Raw genomic sequence first — 21,101 nt, forward strand, 5'->3', positions numbered from 1 at the left:
ATGAAAAAAGTTGAGAGACGTTATGGAAAAAATACAACATTTCTTAATAAGGGTTAAATATCCTTTATTTATAGGAAAAGAGTTTCAGTCTATGTAGAATTGTAATGTATAATACAACTAGAATTATGGATATTTATGCAATATTCTGATATATCTCTAAACATATAAATAAATATATGATAGGATTTTTTTTCATATCATCAGACTCTTTAATATAAACGAACAAAGCTCAAATTTTACAATAATCTTATCGTTAGCTCGTGAACAGACTCGTCCGTAAGCTAGTTCGTGAGTCAACTCTTAGAAAAAATAATGATTTTGATATTTGATTTATATATTTTACACTTTTACTCATGAAAAATAGATAAAAATCTATTAATATTATGTATTATAATAAAATTACAAATTTTATAACTTAAAACACTATTTTTTTTTCTCTAAATATAAAATATAGTTTTTAATGAATTCAATGAATTTTTTATTTTACAATTTATGTTTATTAAATACGTTTAAACTCGATAAAAACTCGAATAAGCTCGTGAGTTATGAATATATCCATTAAATAAAGCTCGAGCTCAGTTCAATCATAAACGAATCAAACTCAAACATTCAAAAATTCGACTAGACCCAATTACATCGCATATCGATTAAAGCTTTGGATATGCCATCGTCAATTATTTTTGTATCATTAACAATTACCAAAATACTTTTGATGAGAATTGTCAGAAATTTTCGAAAAAAAAGGAAAAAATATAACTTTGTATTTATTCTTGTGAGATGGATCAACTCAGATTATATTTACACTCAAAAGAAATATTTTTTTTACAAATAATTCGAATAAGAGACCCACCTCATTAAATTGATCGTTGACACCGTCCCATAATTTTTTTTTTGATATCTTACTATATTATTATAGTAGATGTCATTTAATTAACTTTCACTTGATTGATGAAGTTCGAGATAAAATTACGATTATATATATATATATATTCTAATTTAATTCACAACAAAATCAAAATTATTAGACAAACTAGTCATTTAATATGACCTTATTTTTTTCTTAGTCATTAGATTTTTTAATTTACGAAAATGACATTAACTTTGTAACATTTTATGTCTTTTTATTTACGAAAACGTCACACACATTTAAAATTAATAATGCATTTATTGTTTTTTAGTAAAAATTTATTTATGAAAACGCTATATTTTTTGTATTTTGAATCTTACAAATTACATTTTCTTTATTTTTTCTTAAAAGAAACACGAATTTTATAAGCACGCGTACACGGAAGCGTTAGTATCAATTATATCACAAACAATATACTTGATCAGGCCCACGATACAAATTATTTGTGTTAGACTCGAATAATTGATACTAGTAATTGAGGCACATCCGATGTGTGTGCGACGTGATACATGAATATTTATGTATAGGCATGAGATCAATTCTCTATACATAATTCGAAAGGAAATGAAGTAAATTGAAAAAGAGGATAAAATTAAAAAAATTTGTAAAATTGGAAATGATAGAAAGAATATGGGTGAGTGGAGGGACATTTTTGGATTAAGAAAAATCAAACCAAAACATTTATTTTTTATGTGGTGCTTAAACTTAATAGATAGTAATAGATATATCTGAAGTAAATATAAACCATATGGTCTTAACTCTTATGAACCAAAAAAATGTTGCCTAATTAATATTTTTCATAACATAACATCCATTGTATAACATCGACTGTATTTTTTCAAGACAATAAACAATATTTTTTTCAAGGAACAAAAACGGAATACGTATGTAAATATTGTTTTTGTAACTTTTTAAACCTGTTATTTTGTGGTCTTTTAATTTTAATAAAATAATTAATGAGCCCAAACGATAATTTGGCTAAGAAAATGCCACATGGATGATATAAGCATGCACCGGATGGCCCAATTCCCAAATCCCACCAAACCCATTCTAAAAAACAATTTTCTAAAAAGTTCGCTTAAGCAACGATTAATTACGTTTAAGTTTTAATACGTTTAAGCTCGATTAAACGACCGTTTTTTAGAACGAAAGATTTTATTTATTTTTTAAAATGAAAACATTTTTATAAATATGTATATTTATAGTTTGGAAGTTGAATTATCTATTAAATCATATATTTATGGTTAATCTAACATTTTATTTAATGTTTGTCTTAAAATAATTAAAATTATAATAAAAATTAAAAACGCTTTTTCACGCTTAAACTCGTTCTAAAATCGCTTAAGTTTAAAAAGGTTGAAACTTGACCTCCACGCTTTGACGTGCTTCACGCTTTTTAGAATCTTGCTAAAAGGTGAAGGTTCGGTTGAACCACCCCCTCGTTAGTTCAAAAAAACATAAAAATAAATAAATAAAATAAAAAACCACCCTCCCACTTGACCGGCTACATCAGGTATCGACTCCTTTTGACCGGCTGAACAGGTATCCTCAGTCCTGACTCCTGTGTACAAAAATCCCACCACAAACTTTCTCCTCCTCTGTGGTCTCTGTGGTCTCTGTGCTCTCCACACGTTTCCCTCTTCGCCGGAGCTCCGCTGCTGCCCGCCCTCGGCCCTCTGATCTTCCGGTAGAATAACTCTTTCTTCGCATTTTCCTTGCGTGATTTCGGTTCTCTTAAATTTTTGATGTTGCATTTTCTGCTGGATTTTGATTCAAGTGGTTGAATTTAGATGTTCATGGGGAATTCCGTCCAATAATTGATCTTACTATGTTGTCCATTTGGTGCATGTCTGCATTTAGTTGCTTTTTATTCATCGTTAACTTTTGTTAGTCAAGCTATATCAATGCGTGTATGATTGCAGTTGATCGCTACTTTACTTTCAGTTGGAGTTTGTCCTAATGTTTCCATTGGAAATAATGGAAAATGTGTTAAATTTGAGCCGCGTGCAATGCTCTGGGTGGTCATTGCAAGGTTGGCCACATTTTGTTGTGTACACCGAATGAGTTATTAGATTTGTTAAGAATATATATAAACACATCATAGGACTTGAGACAGCTGTATAGCGCTATATTAAAGTCAAGTTTGGCGAGGCTGGATCATTTCCCATTATTTCAGTTATTTATGTTCCATCTCAAATTTTAGTAATGAAAGGGGGAAGGTACTAGTTTCTGAAAGATTCCTTTGGAAATTTACTTCTTACTCGAAAGATAAAATAATCATAGCTATTGTTGCAAAGTAAAATGTCTACATCTATGCAGATTACCTTCCCCAATTTGGTTACACATTAAACCTTAGTCGTTTGTATTTGAGCTCTCCACTTGGGCTTTATTGCCTAACATTTGTTCACTTGTTGGGAGTTATTGCAGTGGAAGTCGTAACCTGAGAAAAAGCTTTGATTGGGTCAGTATCAAGAATGTCGATCGCACATACATTGTAGGCTAGAATAAGACGTGTGTACTGAATATTACTAGATGAGTGAAAACCGTCAAAGTAGCTGCCACAGACTTCAGTTTTTCAAAGGATGGGTAGTGTTACTGTCCCATGTTATCTCCTCTATAAAATGTGAAGTTCTTAATAAGTCAGAGGGCCACTTCCACTTAGAGGCTTGTTTTTCAAGGCCTGAGTTCTTCTCTTGAGCTTACCATCTAACCATGCATCTTACCATTTCTTTAGACTTGTCGAATAATGACGTAGGGGGGTCAATTTTCTTTATATATATATATCCAAGCTTCTGGATTTTCGTTGAGTTATAGTTCGGAGATGACAGTTGACCAATTTCATTTTTTCGATAACAGACTGAATGCTTTTCCGTGTTTTGTCCCTCTTTAGGATCTAGATATTTCAGTACGTCGCTTTATCTTTTTGAACGTATTATTTATTGTTGCCACTCTTTGATGAGCAAAAGAGACAAAGTGACATTCTTTTCAAGTCACGTGAGCATGATATTGAATTTCAAATGTGTACAACGTGTTCACATTTCTGTTCTATTATTTTCATTTTAGAATGCTAAATTAACATAAAATTTTCAGCTGTGGATAAATAGCTCTGAAGAAGAATGTCAATGGATTTTTTGTGCAAGCAGCTGAATGAGGATACATCTGATTGTTCCTTGAGCAAACAGGACATTCAGAAATGTCCATTCTTGAGGAACATTGATAAGCCAACCAACTTTTCGTTTGCTCTGAATTTTCCTGCTCCTGTAAGTTCTTCACGTTTGATTATTTAAACAACTCTTAGTTGTATATCCTTTTAACGTTTCAACTTAAACACAATTTATCTGGGGTTCTTACTCGTTTCTGTTCTGTTATTGTACTTCGCACTACCTTTCTTTTCTTTACTCTATTATAAGTACAGCTTAATGATAGCCATCTTCTTTTATTGTCTATATTTTCATTTTTCAGTTAAGGGGAGCTAGAGGCCCAATATTTGAAGATGGCCCCAACTTTGATTTGGCCTTCAAACTTTTTCATGGGAAAGATGGGGTTGTTCCTCTCTCAGGAAATGCAGAACTTCGTGCCGACAATCTTGACACGGACGCTGTAAGGCAATTCAATCCTTTGGCCTCAAAGGCTGCCTCCATCAGTTTGTCAGCATTTGGACCAGGAGGGCCCTTCGGTTTCCATTCCTTTTTTGGGAAGATTCAGAATAAGACGCCCGAGTCATCAGGAAAGGAAGAGCTTTCACCTAAGGTATCGTCTTTGGGATTCATTCTGTTATAGCTTCTTTAAGGAGGAACTGATTAAATTTCTTTAAAGAGTTTAGTTTATGATCTCATTGGTGCTGGTAAACACGGTCATAATGAAAGCTATGATGTATTCACATCCTGACTTTCTAAACTCAAAGCAGCCTATAGTTGGATGGTCAATGTGTACTTTTATTTCTTCTATCTTCAAAAAAAGTTATTAAATACCGGGATAACAACATTTTTAGTCCTGTTATCTGCATTTTTTCACTTTTGGTCCTGTTAATGGTGAATTTGTATTTCAATCCTGAAACTTGCATGTTTTTTTCATTTTTGGTCATGTTACGGTGAATTTTCATTTGTAATCCTGTAACTTGTATATTATTTTCATTTTGTATCTTTTAACTTGTATTTTCTTTCATTTTCGGTCTTTATATGGCAAAAAAAAAAGATTAAAAATGAAAATAACTTCAAGTTAATTGACCAAAAATGAAAATAATATACAAGTTACAAGACTAAAAATGAAAATTCATCGTAATAGTACCAAAAATTAAAAAAACATGCAAGGTACAGGTTTGAAAATACAAACTTCACCGTTAACAATACCAAAAGTTAAAAAAGTATAAATAACATGATCAAAACTGTAGTTGTCCCTTGTATACCAACTTTGCGTGATGTTCTTCACACCTTCTTTCTTTGATGATGTCCACACCTTTTATTTGATGTTGATGAGTCCTTGTGTTTGTTTTTTGTGCATAAATATGTATGGTCTTAGAACACAACTAACATTTTTTAGATTCTGGTTGTTTCTTCAAATGCTCAATTTGGATAAATACTCACCGGTTCAGGTTACTAATAAACGGATCTTGCATGTGCAATTTAGGGTGATTCTTTAAAGCACAAGGCACTCGGAAACGAGTGGTTGAAAGATGGAAATTGTCCAATTGCCAAGTCGTATAGAGCAGTGAGTGACGTCCTTCCCCTCGTGGCAACAGCCCTTCAGCCACCACCTGGAATGAAGTTCAAATGTCCCCCTGCAGTAGTCGCAGCTAGGGCTGCCCTCTCCAAGACTGCCCTTGTCAAAACCATGCGCCCACAGCCATTACCTGCAAAGGTACTCGTGATAGGCATGCTAGGCATCGCAGCTAATATCCCGCTGGGGGTTTGGAGAGAGCATACAAAAAAATTCTCACTATCTTGGTTCACTGCTGTGCATGCTGCAATCCCATTCATAGCCATGCTCCGGAAATCTGTATTGATGCCTAAAACAGCGATGGCCTTGACCATCGCTGGTTCGATACTGGGGCAGATCATCGGCTCTCAAGCCGAGCGCCTTCGACTGAAAGCCAAGGCCGACAAGTCAAATCTCGTGGCAGCGGCTCCTATGGGTATTGGTCACTGCATCAAACAGGGAATCATTTGGGATCCACTCTCAGAAAAGATGTCGAAGGCATCATCTTCACCTGCTGGGGTGTGTTTCTGAGAAAACCCGTGTATTGAGAATGAAAATATTATTGAATTTATGCATATAGGTAGAATATTGAATGGGAGTTATTTATGGTTGGCTGAAATGTGAATCCATTAATGTGTCATTACACTTCTGATATTGGACTTTAAATTGATATCAGAAATTATATCACAACGTGTAAATTAGTTTTTGTAACTTTTTCTTGCTGGCATGTCTTGTGCAACTTATGAAGAGGATTTGGAGGGGTTTAAGCGAGTTCAGTTAAAATATTTTTATAACATAATTTTATACTTGGAAAAATAAGATAAGATTATGCAATATAGGGGAAAAAATGGTATTTTAGAAAATCTACATTTGGTACTGCTGTTTTTTTATTATTATTATTTTCATTTCAACTGAACTTTTAATAATGAAGGAAAAGAATAGTTATGGACGACGAACATCTCTAATTGAATATTTCATGAACACTTATTATGGGCTCGGCTAATACGAGCCCAATAAACAAATGGCCCATTAGAAGCATTTTCCCCACCTCTTCGCCATGTTCCCTAAACCCCCTCAAATTCCTTAATTTTGGAGCTACTGAAGTCTAAAGCCCCCCAGCTCCACAATCCGACTCCTTCGATCATCGAGGTATTTTTCTCTCTTTAGATTGTACAAATTCGAATTGAGCTCTGATTTTTACGTTGTCGCAACTTGCAATCGAGTCTTTCGTTGTTCGTCTGTTCGTGAATCGCAGGATCTCTCATTTCTGATTATAATGGGTTTTTCCCCTTTTTGTAAATCATCTTGCGACGTTCCTTAGGTGCGAGAATGGAGATTGTTTTATTCGGTTTCTTTGTAGTTTGATGTATGTAGCTCTTAAACGCTCATTCGGCGTTTTACTTCGCTTATTGGATTGTCCTGACTGGGAACCTTGTATAGGTTTAGGTGGAAATGGGTTGGAAAGCTGCACAAAAACTCATTCATCACTGGAAGATTCTTAGAGGCGACAATGTGAGGAGATTAAGACTGTTTGTATTGCTTATTGTTGTTATTTCTCAAAATCTTGTTCATTAGTGGTGGACCAGAAATTTTAGTACTGTTGTGGAATATGTTCTTCGTGTGAAGTTTATGTGACTTCAGAAACATTCAGTATGGAGTTTGTAGATTTTCATTTGACGTAGTAATTGCATGCCGGTGGAAGCATATTTGTCATGAGTGCCTTATTGTTCCTTCTTTTCAGGTTATGATAACTAGGGGTAAAGATAAAGGCGAGACAGGTCTGGTTAAGCGTGTAATTCGCTCTCAAAATCGCGTTATTGTCGAGGGCAAGAATTTGGTAAGCATTTTGGTTTAATTTGTTGAAACAAAATTGTGTTTGAAGTCTTAATTTTTTCTTCTAACTTTTTAATGAGTAGAGCAAAGCTTGAGAAGCTTTAGTTGTTGTTACTGTTTATCCGGTTTGTGACACTGGGGGAGATAGCAATGCAAATAAGTTCCAATCGATACGTTTGTATGTCAAACTGTGTTTGTCATGTTTCCTTTCTATCTACTCTTCTAGCTGGATGTCTGGTGTGCAATGCTTAATAGAACTAGAACTAAAAACATAATTGAGTCTAATTATTTCTAGCATGACCTAATTGCTTTAGAACTATTTCTAGTATTACCTAATTGTGTTAGATTATTATTAGTATTCCATTGTTACGTTTCTAGTAGTACCTAATTGCATGAAAGCATTATTAGTATTATATTTAAGTTTGTACATATGATTCAGACAATCTATTGTTCTTAACAATATTTTCATTATCATCACTATTTTTCTTTGCAGTTTGATTTTTACACGAGTTTTTAGAAATACCAAGCGGAATTAAACAGCTGAGAACACAGATTGCAAGGAAAATTCGTGATGCATATAAAAATCTTATTAAGATTGATTCATCAAATAACTTATAGGTTAAATAGAATAGTAAGAACAATTCTAACACAATTAAGGTTATGCTAGGAGTCGTTCCAACACAATTAGGGAATAAGTAGAATATTTCTAATGCACTTGAGTCTCTACTGCTATTAGGTAATTTACAAAATAGTTCTAGAAAATAAAAAAGTAGGAAGTTAAAATATGAACGTGATTCCAATTTTGCTGGGTTTTGTCTTCCTTGATGCTGGCTAACTCTTACCTTTTATATTCGATTTTGTTTACCTGTCTCATTTCTACTTATTGTCTCACTGCAGGTCAAGAAGCACATTAAGCAAGGACAAGGTCATGAAGGTGGGATTTTCTCGGTAGAAGCCCCTCTTCATGTCTCGAATGTTCAGGTTATTGATCCAGTCACCAGGTGAGGAGATGATTCCTCATCTTATTGTTTTGCTTCCAAATGAAATCCTGGTTCACATTTGCTTTTGCAGGAAGCCGTGTAAGGTGGGAATCAAATACTTGGAAGACGGTAGTAAAGTAAGGGTTTCAAGAGGTATTGGAGCATCAGAATCCATAATTCCTCGTCCAGAGATCTTAAAGATAAGGAGCACACCCAGGCCAACAATTGGTATCTTTCAGACTTATGATCCTTCATGAAACCTACAGCAACATTTTATAATAAAACTTGTACTATAAGTTGTCTGTCATTTAAGATCAGAGTGCTCTGTTTTATGGTTGCATCCGAAGAGGGTAACTTTTCATTGAACTATGTTACAGTATGGTTGATTCCTTTTTGCGTGCAGTTGGTCCCAAGGACACCCCGATGGATCTGGCCCTGGAAAAGACATATGATGCTAAAAGTGGCGTGGGAGTGCCAGATCTTTGAGCATTTGTTTGCTCTTCCAACCTTGTTGCAAAATGGAAGCTGATGGTTAGGAATTCCGGGATTGATGTTGTTTACATTTAAACTGTTCCAAGTCTGGCTTCATCAATTTACATTTTGGTCATAATTCTTTAAACACTGGCAACCCTGCTCTCTTTCACGGTGTGGATCGATCTTCATACACATGAAGCACGATAACTTTGGTGCTGTTTGACTCAAAAAAGGAAAGATACTACATGTACATTAACCATTTCCATGACCCCTCGAAAATAATGATCGCACTGGTTAACAAAACAAATAGAATGTTTGTATAACAATGATACACTTCTTCAATTTCAATTTGGTGTATTTAGGTACCCACAATAATTCAAATTTCTATACTCTGGAAAGATTAAGATATTGAATTAAAAAGATTCAATTAGGGATGAAATTTATAGTAATTTGTTCAGAAGTGGCTATGCTTAAAGATTTTCACAAAAAATTTTGCGAGATAGTTTTACATAATAATTTTGTGAGAGAGATCTTTTATTTAGGCAACTCATCACATATTTCATTCAGAGAATTTTCTAATTGTTCCAAAGCAACTAGAAAGAGATTATTTAACAGAAAGAATTCGGTCCACATGTAGGATAGATATAGGATACCTATACAGAAACAACTCATTCATAGATAACGAAATCATCATGATAAATGTACATGCAACATATGAATAAATCAGTAAAACGTGAATAATACATAAAATACAATATATAATCATGTAAACTTAGCTGGATATCTCAATAGTACATTTCAATTATAGTACTTTTTATTGTAAATATAAATAGGATTCATCTGTTTCATAAGAGGTCTACTCATGAATTTTTTTCAATTATATCATAGATATACGTTTTTTTTCCATTTCAAATATTATTTAAGTAAATAATAGATATACAAAGAAAAAAAATCATTTACTATTTTGAAGTCTTTGAGGGAAAACTAAGAAAGAGAAAAGACAATTGGGAGGTGAATCAAATGGAATCAAACTCTAAAGTAAAATCAAACTATATGGTTTGGATCAGTTTTCAGTGAATCATAGGTTGGATTGGTTTTTATAATTCACTCGAAAAAGTTGGTTCAGTCAAGTTTTCTGTAAAAATAAAACCAAATCGATTTTTTTTTTTGGGTTAAAGGTCAACTTCTTGTAATTTATTAAAAAACAAATAGATTTTCAGCTACAAGATGTTTCAATAAAAAAAAAATTTCTCCAATCCACACAAACTTGAGAGAGGAGGAAATAGCAAAAGCAGCGATAGAGTGGCCACCCTATTCGCTGAGCGCCGCACATGGCTAACAAGAATTTTTCTCTGAGAATCCAGAAGACGTCTGATATCTGTAGCAATAGATCATTCATAGATGAAGTTCTCTTATTGTTTAGTGACTGATTGCACAACGAAAAAAAAATTCGATGTGACATGATGAATCTGTAAGTTACGTGTATGGGCTAACTTTAGCCCTCTCTCAATTTCTTGAAGGTCGGAGCACATAACAGAAGGAGGCTTGTCAATCTTCCGACCAAGGACTATAATTGGTTGCCCCTCATGGTTCCTCAACATCCCTCCAATTGCGTAGCTATTGGAATCTTTATTATAGGCAGCGTCGACATTCAATCTAAACTTGTTATATTAATATTAAAACCAAACTTGGTATATTAATATAAAAAAATATGCAATTAGGTTTTGCTAATATAATATGATTTTTTTATTACATAAATAAAAATATTTTATTTGATTTTTAGTTTGTGTTCTATTATAAATGAACAATGTATTTATTGTAGACTTTAGATCAAATAAAATAACCAAAACCATGAAAGTTTAGGTTTTTTAATAAACGGTATCACAGACTTTTATCCGTGAGATGAGTCAACCTCATCCATGTTTTCAAATTACAATAAAAAATAATATTTTTTTATGAATAACCCAATTAAGAGATTCATATCACGAAAATGACATATGAAACCGTCTCACAAGAGCTTTTATAATTTTAATAAGTTATGAAATTATGAAATTTGTTAGCTTACACGAGTATTTTGTTTACAACAATTTACTTATAAATCATTGTAGTTCACAATAAAATAAATTTTGCACATAACTTTCATCAAAGTGTCAATTGATACTTTTTTTCCAAATTACAAAATCTCATGCACCAATTCATTATGAAGATAAAACTAAAAAATAATCATTCAAACCAAATCAAAGCAAAATTCATGGTCGGACTTGCTTATAAATAATTCATCATTCGGTTGGGTTAAAATTTTATAAAACCAATTATGTATGATTTGATTCAGATTTTTATCTAAACCCGAATCAAGCCGTGACTGAAGACGCCTTCAAAGCAACACAAAAACTTTTGTGAAAGATTCTCACAGATCAATTTCGTGAAACAAATCTCCTATTTAACCCAACTTATGAAAAAATATTGTTTGTTATACCAAAAATATTACTTTTCATTGTAGATATGAATCGAATCAACTCGTCTCACAAACATAAATCCAAAAGACTATATCAAAAAAGACCAACTCTTAAAACAAAGATTCAAGTATCCCATGATCTAAATCTAAATCGTAAAAGAGATTCTGCATAGATACCCAAATTGATAGATATAATTTAAAACAAAAAGGCAGTTATGTTTCATAACAAAGCTAGTAAGCTACACCATCTGATACAGATCGATCTATGCTCCACTTATTACTTCTTAACAAAGGATAAACACATAACCAGCAGCAAGACAAAGCAAGACTCTCATGCTTCTTCACTTCACATAACCTAATTTATATACATCCAAAACTCAAAACCCGCCAACATATTGCCTTGATGCTGTACCATATCTACCAGGAGTTGCATTACTGCTCCCGTAAGCTGGAGGAACATTGTTCGAATTGGGACAATCCTTAGCCCAGTGTCCAAATTGATGGCATTTAAAGCACTCACCAGATGCACCTCCTGAACTCGGCCCTGGGGTCAACGTATTGCCAAAGCCGCCTCCATAAGACTGTTGCCCTGGACCACCCATAACACTAGGACAATTTGCAGAGCTATGACCGCTAGCACCACAGCTATTACAACTCATGTGCATACCAGCAGAGCTAGTAGGGGGAAGTCGTGAACCACTATACTGATTAACGTACATACCCATCTGATTCGGTGTGTCTCTGGCCACATTGATGTTACTTCCACCGTAGTTCATAGCAGACGCTGCCGATTCTCTGGTTCCACTACCAAATCCACCGTGATTCATCCCGGATGCTGAAATGGGTTTTTCACTTTTAAGAGGTAAAGAACCCGAGTCCTCTTCTTTGAACTTAGCAATCAAGTCTAGAAGATATTTGGTCTCTGTTTGGAAATTCACCTTATCTGCTTTGACGACTGTTGACTTGACACGCTGTTCGTCACTGAACGTCTCTTCCTTGACTTTTAATTTGAACATGAATTTGGTAAACAGAACATTCCGTACCAGTTCAGAAAATTTATCATCATCTTGTTCTTCGTATTTCAAATAATACAGGTCTTTTGCTGATACACCCAATATCTCCTCTCCTGTTTCCTGAAATGCAGTCACCCATGTCAACCCAGTGTGATCCTGGATTTGCATCTGGAGAATATATCTATAATCACATTCATCAACTAACTGATCACATCTGTCGCATCTCCATTTCCCATCCCCGTTATTTGTAACTTTTTTGCTGCACTGACGATCCCCGATCATGATGGGGCATGCAGTATAGCAGAAGTTGTCCACTTTCATGAACGTGAGAGTGGCAGAGACAGTAATCCAATCAGGCTTCTCAGAAGTCCCTAATTTTTCGTCTTTAATCTGAGATACAGTTTTCCGCGCATCAGCCCGGACAAAATTTGTTTCCCTGGATATAGATAAAGCTGTGGTATTTTTTCCTTCATTGTCGAACCATGTTCTGAGTTTATGAGCTTCAAGAAAATCTGGCTCTATAAACAGCTGGCTAGTGGAAATGGTTCCCACAGATTTTCCATTAAAATCATTCACTCTACCAGATTTCACTGCCAAAACAGGAAATACCCCCGAGTCGCACATGTTCTGTAGTGTTTGACCTTCAGCATTGCAAAAATTTCCCCACAAAGTTAATTCAACACTTCTGCCTGACATGTCCTTGAGTTGGAGAGTTCTTTTCTGAGTTTCTTGACCATTTTTCCTCATTATTGAGGTTGATGGACTGATAGAAGAAACAACAGCGATCACATCCACTACACTGTTGTTATCTAGGCCTTCAATGTCACATACGGGGCGAAAATGAAATTGCTGCTGTGGGATGGTTTTATCATCCTCAAAGCAGGGCTGCACAATTGAAGTACTCTCCAGATAAATCTCATGATCATTACGTAGGTGATTAAAAGATTTCTGAGCAGGTTTTAGCGAACCTTTAGAAATCATATAAACTCTACCAGGCTCAATTTGATTGTAAAACTGATCTGCCACGGCATTGAAGCATGTCACTTTTATTTCTCCCCCATCAGAATCAAGAAGATCAAATGCAAATACTTTACCATCACCTCGAGTATTGCTGTAGTGCTTGAGTTCCCCTTTGGATGTCACTCTAGCCTTAATAGTCCATCTTCCTTGATAGGGATTCAGAGCAGCAATAGGAATAATTCTTGGAGGAGCTTCATTTTTAGCTACAGGCCCCCTGTTGGAGAATGTTGGAGGTGGTTGATGATGAAGTGACTGAGGCGGCCTGACATAATTGATAGGAGCCCGAGAAATCCCAGAACCAGATTCTGATTTCGCATACTGTGGAGGTGCATTTGTTGAACCATATCGGCTAGAGTCCGGATTGCCGATGGAAGAATTGTAAGAGTGTGAGCCTGCATTCCGGCCTTCCATCACAGGTGGCGTATGAATATCACTGCCCAAATTTGGCCTTGGAGCTGAACCGGAAGCATAAAATTGTGCACCACTTCCAGCAACTGGCTGATTTGTAGGCTGAACCTGTGCTGTCGGTCTAGCAATTGAAGGCGCATTTCCGTCAGTCTTGTTTGGATATTGCTTTGGTTCACCAATAGGGTCGCATTTTTCTAGAATCACGTCCAGATCAATAATGATTATAATCCTGCACCAGTTTAGGGGAAACTTATATTACACAAACTGAAACATAGCAAATAATTCACAAGACGTACATCAGAGACAATGTTCAGAAATGATGCCCATACATTAAATTTTAGATCAGTATCACTTGCTCAAGTCAGTGTCAAGTGCAATATTGATACCTCAATTCCAATAAAAGTAAGATTTCTTGTTGCGTATATATATAGACCAAAGTTCCTGATCCAACATTCCAGGACTCATCAACTAACATGTTAAAGAGTGCAGCCTGAGAGCAAAATTTGCCACTTACTAGGTTCAAATGCAGAAAAGTTAATACCTTTAGTTAAAACCTTGAAATGAATCAACCATAAGAAACCAACAGCTTGTGACATTTTAAAAATGAAAAAGGTAAATCGTATAAACAATCAGTAAAATACTAGGAATTAGGATGCAAACCATCATGAGCCAAATTTAGTATTGCACCAGTAAAGTAGTCAACTCCTTAGAAAAGACTAAATTTTGAGACGAATATGGCTTCTTTCTCTACATAGATGTCCAACAACCACCACCTCACCCCAAAAGAAAATTAGTGGCACAATAGAAACTGATACAAAAATATAAAAAAACCCTGAAATAAAAAATAAGCGTATGGGGGATTTCGAATACTGACATGCGATTCTGAATAAGATTACAAACGAACTGCGTCAGCTGAACAATGGAACCTTTCTGCAGCTTTTCGGACCGTACCAATTCGTTTCGTTGAGTCGCGAGCATGCCTTGCTGAGCGAACTCTCCGTCGGACAACAGGATCCTATACCTTTCATTGTTATTGTTCTGGTTCTGCGTGTTCACCAAGCGTATGTCGGCGACTTGAAGCACGGGTTTTACGTCCGTCCCCTGCGCTTCGCCACTCGATAGCAGCGCAATCGCGCCTTCCGTCAAATTAATCGGCGGCATATTGCTGAAATTAGCGTTTGTGATCTGAAGAACAAATCTACTGTGTGGATTTCAGGGGATGAATGGGAAATGAACAGTTTTGAAAACCCTAGGTGGAGGAGGGAAGATGAAGAGAGCGCGAAAAAAATGAAAATATAAAGTCGGAGTGGAGTGTCTCTTGGGCTTTTCTTGTCTACTCTGGGTCTCATAGATCGAACCAATTAATATTAGCCATATAAGTTTTGTGCTTGTTCACGGAAACTACGAGACTACGGCAATGTTTGTGAGAACTTTTGCGAACCATTTTTCATATTTTTTTCAATAAAATTTTAAAATTTTGTTAAAAAAAAATAAATAATCAAAATTTTGTTAAAAATAAGTTGAAAAGTGCTTAAAAGCTCTCTAAAACACTACTTAATTTTTCTAATAATTAATAATTCAAACATTTTTTAAAAGATAGGAAAAATAATTTGTAGGCGAAATAAATTATTTTTTCATATGTGAAATTGGAATTAAAGTTTCATTAAGGGGAAGCATACAAAAACAATATAAAAAACCATTATATGCAGAATTTAACGATGATAATTCAATATTGCAAGTGTTTTTAACTGCATAAATTTATATAAAAAAATGTTATTTACAACTATAATATTAGTAGATATTACGTATGAGGCGGGTCAATTATACTTATATTTACAATAAAAAATATTTTTTTTGGTCATAAAAGTAATAATTTCTCATGATAATCCAATTAGAATATCCGCTTCACAACACGTGACTTTTTTTAGTAATTTAAATCGAAGTTATGAAAATAATGATTATATTTTTTTATTTTCTTTCAGACTTATGTGCTTGCTCACAACTCAGTATTTTATTTCATATTATTATCGTGTTATTTTAAGCATCGAAAACTCTTATAAGTTTGTTTCATGAGTCAATTTTGTAAAACATACATCTTACTTTTTGTCAAAAGTATTATTTTTTTACTTCATGTATAATTATATCAGGTCGATCTGTTTCACGAATACATGTCTGTGAGATTATATTACAAGATGACTTTTTTTTTTTAGGGTAAAAGGATAAATAATGAATTCAAATTTGAAATTTTCCATGGATATGGCTTACATGATTGAATGTAATGGCTCGTGAACTTTGAAATATTTCCGGAACAAGTAAATAATATTCAGTTTGGATAGTGGCCAGTTGTCCATAAACTTAGCTAGATAACAAGATTCTATACCTAAAGATCATAACGACACGAATCCATTTATCCCTTTTTCTTTTTCCTTTTTTTTTTTGAACATAATCATTTATCCATTTTTAAAGTGTGGAATCACCTAATAATTTTTTTATTTGACACTTCAATTCCACTTATATTATATATGGCGCACCAATCACACACACTTTCTCACTATTCGAGCAATCATAATCTTTTAGATATGCATGGACCGGATGTAGAGGATATTTTAGAGTTTTTGGGCCTAACCTCTCCCCATTACTTGGTGGTCCAACTTCTCGTGGAAGCTTTAGACTCTCCACGACCAAAAAAAAAAAAAAAAAAATTAAAAATTGTAAATTATCGTCAAACAAAATGCACGTTACAAATTAGTCAATTGATTAATAATTAATGATACAAATGGGGTTTTACCGTTTTTTTATTTTAAAATCTATGCATTAAGTTGTGGTGCAATTAAATTGTATTTTTTTAGGATCAATTGTATTTTTTTAGGAAATCGAAACGTTTTTTCATGTTTATATTAATTAGGAATTTAAAAAACCAAATAGTAGCACGTGTTGGTTCAAACCATTTTTTTTTTTATTACAAGAAGATTCGAACTCGAGTTTTGGTCAATTGACGAACATGTAAAAACAATTGGGCTACAAGCTCGATCTCACATGGTTCAAGTCTTTTTAGAGAATCGAGGTTGGGTTTACTTTTAGAAGCACGTATTTACGGGAATTAATAATAATTAACGGGTCACTTTTTATTGCTATACATATATAAACTGATGTACACAATCATGCGATCCAAATAAACGAAATATATAAACGAAATATAGCGCTTCAAAAAAAAAAAAAAAGCGAAATATATTACCAAATTTCACGTCCAAAAAAATATGACGTTAATAAAATTCCTCCCGACTTCGTTCACGACAAAAGGTCATTCTTTCTTTGCATTGAGAATATATAAACAAACAAACATGTTGCTCGATTCAAATAATCAATGATTAAGCCCGATCAATTAAGTGTTTAGACAAATAATTACTTTAATTAAGGTAATGTTATGTTTGCAACTTCTAAAAATAAATAATATTGATTTTTTTTTCACAAATTTGTTTAAAAAAACTCCATAATCTATAAGTTGCAAACATTAACTACATCTTAAAATCAAAACAAAAATGATTATGAGTTTTTCCCGCACTTCTCAAGTTTTCGACCCGCCAACTGATTAAATATATAATTTTTCAGCTGCCGGTTTTACGCTGTTGCACGAGATTGAATTATACCTCTCTAAGTGGGGTGGCATACCAATTACCACCAACTCACTTTTAGCAATATTAACATACGTGGATGCAAGTGTTGAATTATTGAATGTTTCAGTTTGATTCATTTATAGTTGAGTTGAGTTTGATCTTTGAATAAAAAATATATACATCATTCACGAGTTTATTCGAATTTTTTTCGATTCTAAATGAGTTTAAAAAACATAAATTATAGATTTAGAGTTTCATTTAATTCATTAAACACTAACTTATATACTCACAGAAAAAATATAATATTCTTCATTAAATTTATAATCTTATTCTAATAAATGAATTTAATATATTTTTCTATATATGTCATAATTAAAGTAAAAAAATCTATAAATCAAACATCAAATTTATTTATTTATTAAATATAAGAATTGGCTCATGCATATATTAATGAACTTATTCACGAGCTAACCAATCGAATATTGTAAAACTTGAACTTGATTTGTTTACTTTAACAAGCCTCGTTAATTAAACGAGCTCAAATGAGCTTCTATAGAGATGAGTTCGGAATAACTCACAAATGGTTTGGTTCATTTACGTCTATATATAAATGTATTGTTAATAGAATCAATATGGTATATTAAAAAAAAATGGTGACGTTAAGGCAGAACTTTGAATACTTGTTAAAAATGAACGGGCCTAAAAATATGATTTAGAATTTAGCGGGTAGTCAACTTTTTTATTACAAAAGATTATGGAGTAAATTATCAATAACACCAAAAACATTTATTTCATTTTTCTTTATAATTTATTGAGCCGCTAAGTGGATTGGCCGGTTATGGTTATATTGTCAAAACCAATTCCACCTGTTTCGTCTAGTCGGTTTCGAATCTGTAAGAATAAATGGAGTCCCCACTTTGTTACATGAAATGTATTGGTTTCCATTAATTCTTTTGACTTAAAATTAGGTAACCGTTAACTTTTACTTTTCCCTTTGTTTTTATCTATCTATTAAATAAAGATGGAAAAAACAATCATTCTGCCACCCCAATGCAATATAAGAGAGAAATCACGGCATGCAAATTGCAAAGTACCAAATACAAATACGGATGATTTTCACCATAAATTTTAGCTAAGACAACAGCTTTGTTGTCTGGGAGAGATCAGTGTGCGTATGTATCTATGTATGTAAAGATTTTGAAGATGAAAAGATTGAATCTTGATACCTGGAACATGGCTTTGGGCCGTCTGTTTCTTATCCTTGTACGCACATGCATCTGCTCCAGCAATTTCAGTGTTTTCTTTGTGGTTGTGCTGAGATTATTGGCGACGGGGAATTGTGTGAGTAGCAATGTATCTTCATCAAACATGGAATCAAGTAATTCTTTGCCTATCGACACCGTTTTCAAGCTTCCTTCTCCATTGCCCTCTTGGCCTTCAGGTTCGTGATTTCTCAACACCATTTCGGTAATCGGGTAAAAGTAAAACATCCCACGTTGGTTTTGTTAACAACAGTGAAATGACATATGAACTTGGGAATCTTTTCCCTGTATAAATTAAAAGTTTTTTGGTTTTGAATTCTTGTCTTTGGGTTTATGACCTAACCTAAGTGGTTTTGTTGAAATTGGATGAGCAAAAGAGTGATAAGGTAAAGAATTACCAGCTTTAAAGTGAACAAATTGGTAGGTGAAAGTTATCCATAGCTTCAAGAATAAGCGATGTCACGATTTCAAATTGGGTCCACATTTTGTTGCGGGGTAACATATCAACCTGAGAAGTTACACCACTTAGACTGGTATTTTGGGTTTGAATTTCAGCTAGCCTTTGGGCTTATGGCCTGCTAGCATTGTATTACTTTCGACGGCTAAGTCGGCCTTATGTTTGGTTTTTGTTCCTGCCTGAATGACAGGTGGTGGCTTTGGAAGAGGAGTAATTGACATAGGAGGCCTTCAATTGCTTCAGATATCATCTTTCAAGAAAATCTGGGCAACATATACAGGGGGACCAAACGATCTTGGTGTGACGTTTTTCGAACCATCTCCAATACCAGATGGTTTCTCGATGCTTGGCATCTATGCCCAACCAAATAATCAACCTCTTTTTGGTTGGGTTTTGGTGGGAAAATCTGATGCAAGTGATCAATCAGGCCAGATCTTGAAGAGTCCAATTGACTACACCCAAGTTTGGATGAACACTAGCCAGCCAAATGGACCAGAAGACACTGCCTATTTCTGGCTCCCAACACCATCTGACGGCTACAAAGCCGTAGGATATGTCATCACATTGTCTCCCGATAAGCCTTCTCTAGACAAGATTCAATGTGTTAGATCTGATTTCACAGATGAATTCGAATCCAAATCCGATAACTTGTTTTGGGCACATAGTGGATTGAATGTATACGATTTAAGGCCAAATAACACAGGGATGGCAGCAGAAGCACTTGGTGTAGGCACATTCTCTATCCAAGAAGACATTGCTAATGACACTTCTAGTTCCACCCCACCTTTATCTGGCTTGAAGAACAACAATCCCAACTTATCTTCCATGCCTAATCTAAGCCAAGTTGAAGCACTATTCAAGACATATGCACCGTACATTTACTTCCATCCCAAGGAGGTTTACCTGCCCTCTTCGGTAAACTGGTATTTCAGCAATGGTGCATTGCTGTACACAAAGGGACAAGAGTCCAAACCTGTCCCAATCGAGCCCGATGGCTCCAATCTTCCGCAAGGGGGCTCAAATGATGGAGCATACTGGTTAGACCTGCCAACTGATGAACAGGCAAGAGAAAGAGTGAAGAAAGGAGATTTGCAAACCGCAGAAGCTTACATACACATCAAACCAGCGCTTGGGGCAACATTTACCGACATTCAAGTGTGGCTATTCTACCCCTTTAACGGCCCTGCAACAGCAAAGATAGGATTGTTCCAGAAAATTTCACTCGGGAAAATCGGCGAACACGTGGGAGACTGGGAGCATCTGACGCTTAGAATCAGCAACTTCGACGGGGCGCTACACCAAGTTTACTTCTCCGAACACAGCGGGGGTAGATGGGTTGATTCCTCCGCGCTGGAATTCCAAAGTGGGAACAAATTCGTGGGCTACTCCTCGTTAAACGGTCACGCAAGCTATTCCTCTGCAGGACTATTTTTGCAGGGGTCTGGTAACATCGGGTTGAGGAATGAAGCTGCGAAAAGTGGAATGGTGATGGACACTGGGTCCACCTACTCGGTGGTGTCGGCGGAGGAGGTGGTTGAGCCGCCGTGGCTGAACTACGCCAGAGAATGGGGTCCTAATATAAGTTATGATTTTGGTAAAGAACTGAGAAAGGTGCAGAGGCTGCTGCCGGGAAAAAAGCTCCATTTGCTGCCCAATGAAGTTTATGGGGAACAGGGACCCCTTGGCCCCAAGATGAAGAATGTTTGGAGTGGAGATGAAACTTAGATAAAATATTTAGTTCAGATATTTTTTTTAAGGATGTTTTAGTTTGGAAAATTTGGCTGATTTATGTATCCATCTTACATTAAAGAGATTATCTTTTATATATGTTCTTTTTTGTGACATAAGAACCCACATCCGCTATTTTTTTAGACAAATCCAATGCGACATGTTAGTTCAAAAAAGTGTTGGCAATAAATCTAATTTCTTATATCTGGCTAAAAGTTCATCTGCTACACCAACTTAAACATCCCCTGAAGGCAA

The 21,101-nt window shown here is 34.8% G+C and overlaps 4 protein-coding genes across 5 annotated transcripts; 3 read left to right on the forward strand and 1 right to left on the reverse strand.

Moving 5' to 3' along the window:
- Positions 1 to 2,493: 2,493 nt before the first annotated feature.
- Positions 2,494 to 6,341, forward strand: LOC140875468 (uncharacterized). The gene is made up of 4 exons (XM_073279154.1): positions 2,494 to 2,594; positions 3,998 to 4,167; positions 4,370 to 4,657; positions 5,534 to 6,341. The coding sequence occupies exons 2-4, from the start codon at positions 4,024 to 4,026 to the stop codon at positions 6,131 to 6,133; spliced, it is 1,032 nt and encodes a 343-aa protein (XP_073135255.1). The 5' UTR covers positions 2,494 to 2,594; positions 3,998 to 4,023; the 3' UTR covers positions 6,134 to 6,341.
- Positions 6,342 to 6,665: 324 nt separating this feature from the next.
- Positions 6,666 to 9,248, forward strand: LOC140875835 (uncharacterized). Of its 2 annotated transcripts, XM_073279638.1 has the most exons (7): positions 6,687 to 6,751; positions 6,858 to 6,923; positions 7,043 to 7,114; positions 7,344 to 7,439; positions 8,333 to 8,436; positions 8,507 to 8,643; positions 8,819 to 9,248. In XM_073279638.1, the coding sequence occupies exons 3-7, from the start codon at positions 7,055 to 7,057 to the stop codon at positions 8,899 to 8,901; spliced, it is 480 nt and encodes a 159-aa protein (XP_073135739.1). In that variant the 5' UTR covers positions 6,687 to 6,751; positions 6,858 to 6,923; positions 7,043 to 7,054; the 3' UTR covers positions 8,902 to 9,248. The 2 variants fall into 2 exon arrangements, with proteins under 2 accessions (XP_073135738.1, XP_073135739.1); XM_073279637.1 differs by lacking the exon at positions 6,858 to 6,923 and having other exon boundaries at positions 6,666 to 6,751; positions 8,819 to 9,246.
- A 2,270-nt stretch (positions 9,249 to 11,518) lies between these two features.
- On the reverse strand, positions 11,519 to 15,096 carry LOC140885923 (replication protein A 70 kDa DNA-binding subunit A-like). The gene is made up of 2 exons (XM_073292561.1): positions 14,660 to 15,096; positions 11,519 to 14,014 (listed from the first exon to the last, which is right to left on the reverse strand). Exons 1-2 carry the CDS (start codon positions 14,944 to 14,946, stop codon positions 11,722 to 11,724), a joined length of 2,580 nt encoding a protein of 859 aa, XP_073148662.1. The 5' UTR covers positions 14,947 to 15,096; the 3' UTR covers positions 11,519 to 11,721.
- A 3,358-nt stretch (positions 15,097 to 18,454) lies between these two features.
- LOC140874733 (hypothetical protein At1g04090-like) lies at positions 18,455 to 20,901 on the forward strand. The gene is made up of 2 exons (XM_073278101.1): positions 18,455 to 18,840; positions 19,309 to 20,901. The coding sequence occupies exons 1-2, from the start codon at positions 18,582 to 18,584 to the stop codon at positions 20,841 to 20,843; spliced, it is 1,794 nt and encodes a 597-aa protein (XP_073134202.1). The 5' UTR covers positions 18,455 to 18,581; the 3' UTR covers positions 20,844 to 20,901.
- Positions 20,902 to 21,101: the final 200 nt, after the last annotated feature.

Source organism: Henckelia pumila, chromosome 1 (genome assembly GCF_033568475.1).
Source record: "Henckelia pumila isolate YLH828 chromosome 1, ASM3356847v2, whole genome shotgun sequence".
NCBI lineage: Eukaryota > Viridiplantae > Streptophyta > Magnoliopsida > Lamiales > Gesneriaceae > Henckelia > Henckelia pumila.

Coding starts and splice junctions, on each gene's coding strand:
- LOC140874733 (XM_073278101.1), top strand. CDS start 18,582: ATGTATGTAAAGATTTTGAAGATGAAAAGATTGAATCTTGATACCTGG. Junction 18,841..19,308: donor ATTGCCCTCTTGGCCTTCAG/GTTCGTGATTTC, acceptor CCTGAATGACAG/GTGGTGGCTTTGGAAGAGGA.
- LOC140885923 (XM_073292561.1), bottom strand. CDS start 14,946: ATGCCGCCGATTAATTTGACGGAAGGCGCGATTGCGCTGCTATCGAGT. Junction 14,015..14,659: donor AATCTTATTCAGAATCGCAT/GTCAGTATTCGA, acceptor AAACTGGTGCAG/GATTATAATCATTATTGATC.
- LOC140875835 (XM_073279637.1), top strand. CDS start 7,055: ATGGGTTGGAAAGCTGCACAAAAACTCATTCATCACTGGAAGATTCTT. Junction 7,115..7,343: donor AGATTCTTAGAGGCGACAAT/GTGAGGAGATTA, acceptor CCTTCTTTTCAG/GTTATGATAACTAGGGGTAA. Junction 7,440..8,332: donor TTGTCGAGGGCAAGAATTTG/GTAAGCATTTTG, acceptor GTCTCACTGCAG/GTCAAGAAGCACATTAAGCA.
- LOC140875468 (XM_073279154.1), top strand. CDS start 4,024: ATGTCAATGGATTTTTTGTGCAAGCAGCTGAATGAGGATACATCTGAT. Junction 4,168..4,369: donor CTCTGAATTTTCCTGCTCCT/GTAAGTTCTTCA, acceptor TTCATTTTTCAG/TTAAGGGGAGCTAGAGGCCC. Junction 4,658..5,533: donor AGGAAGAGCTTTCACCTAAG/GTATCGTCTTTG, acceptor TGTGCAATTTAG/GGTGATTCTTTAAAGCACAA.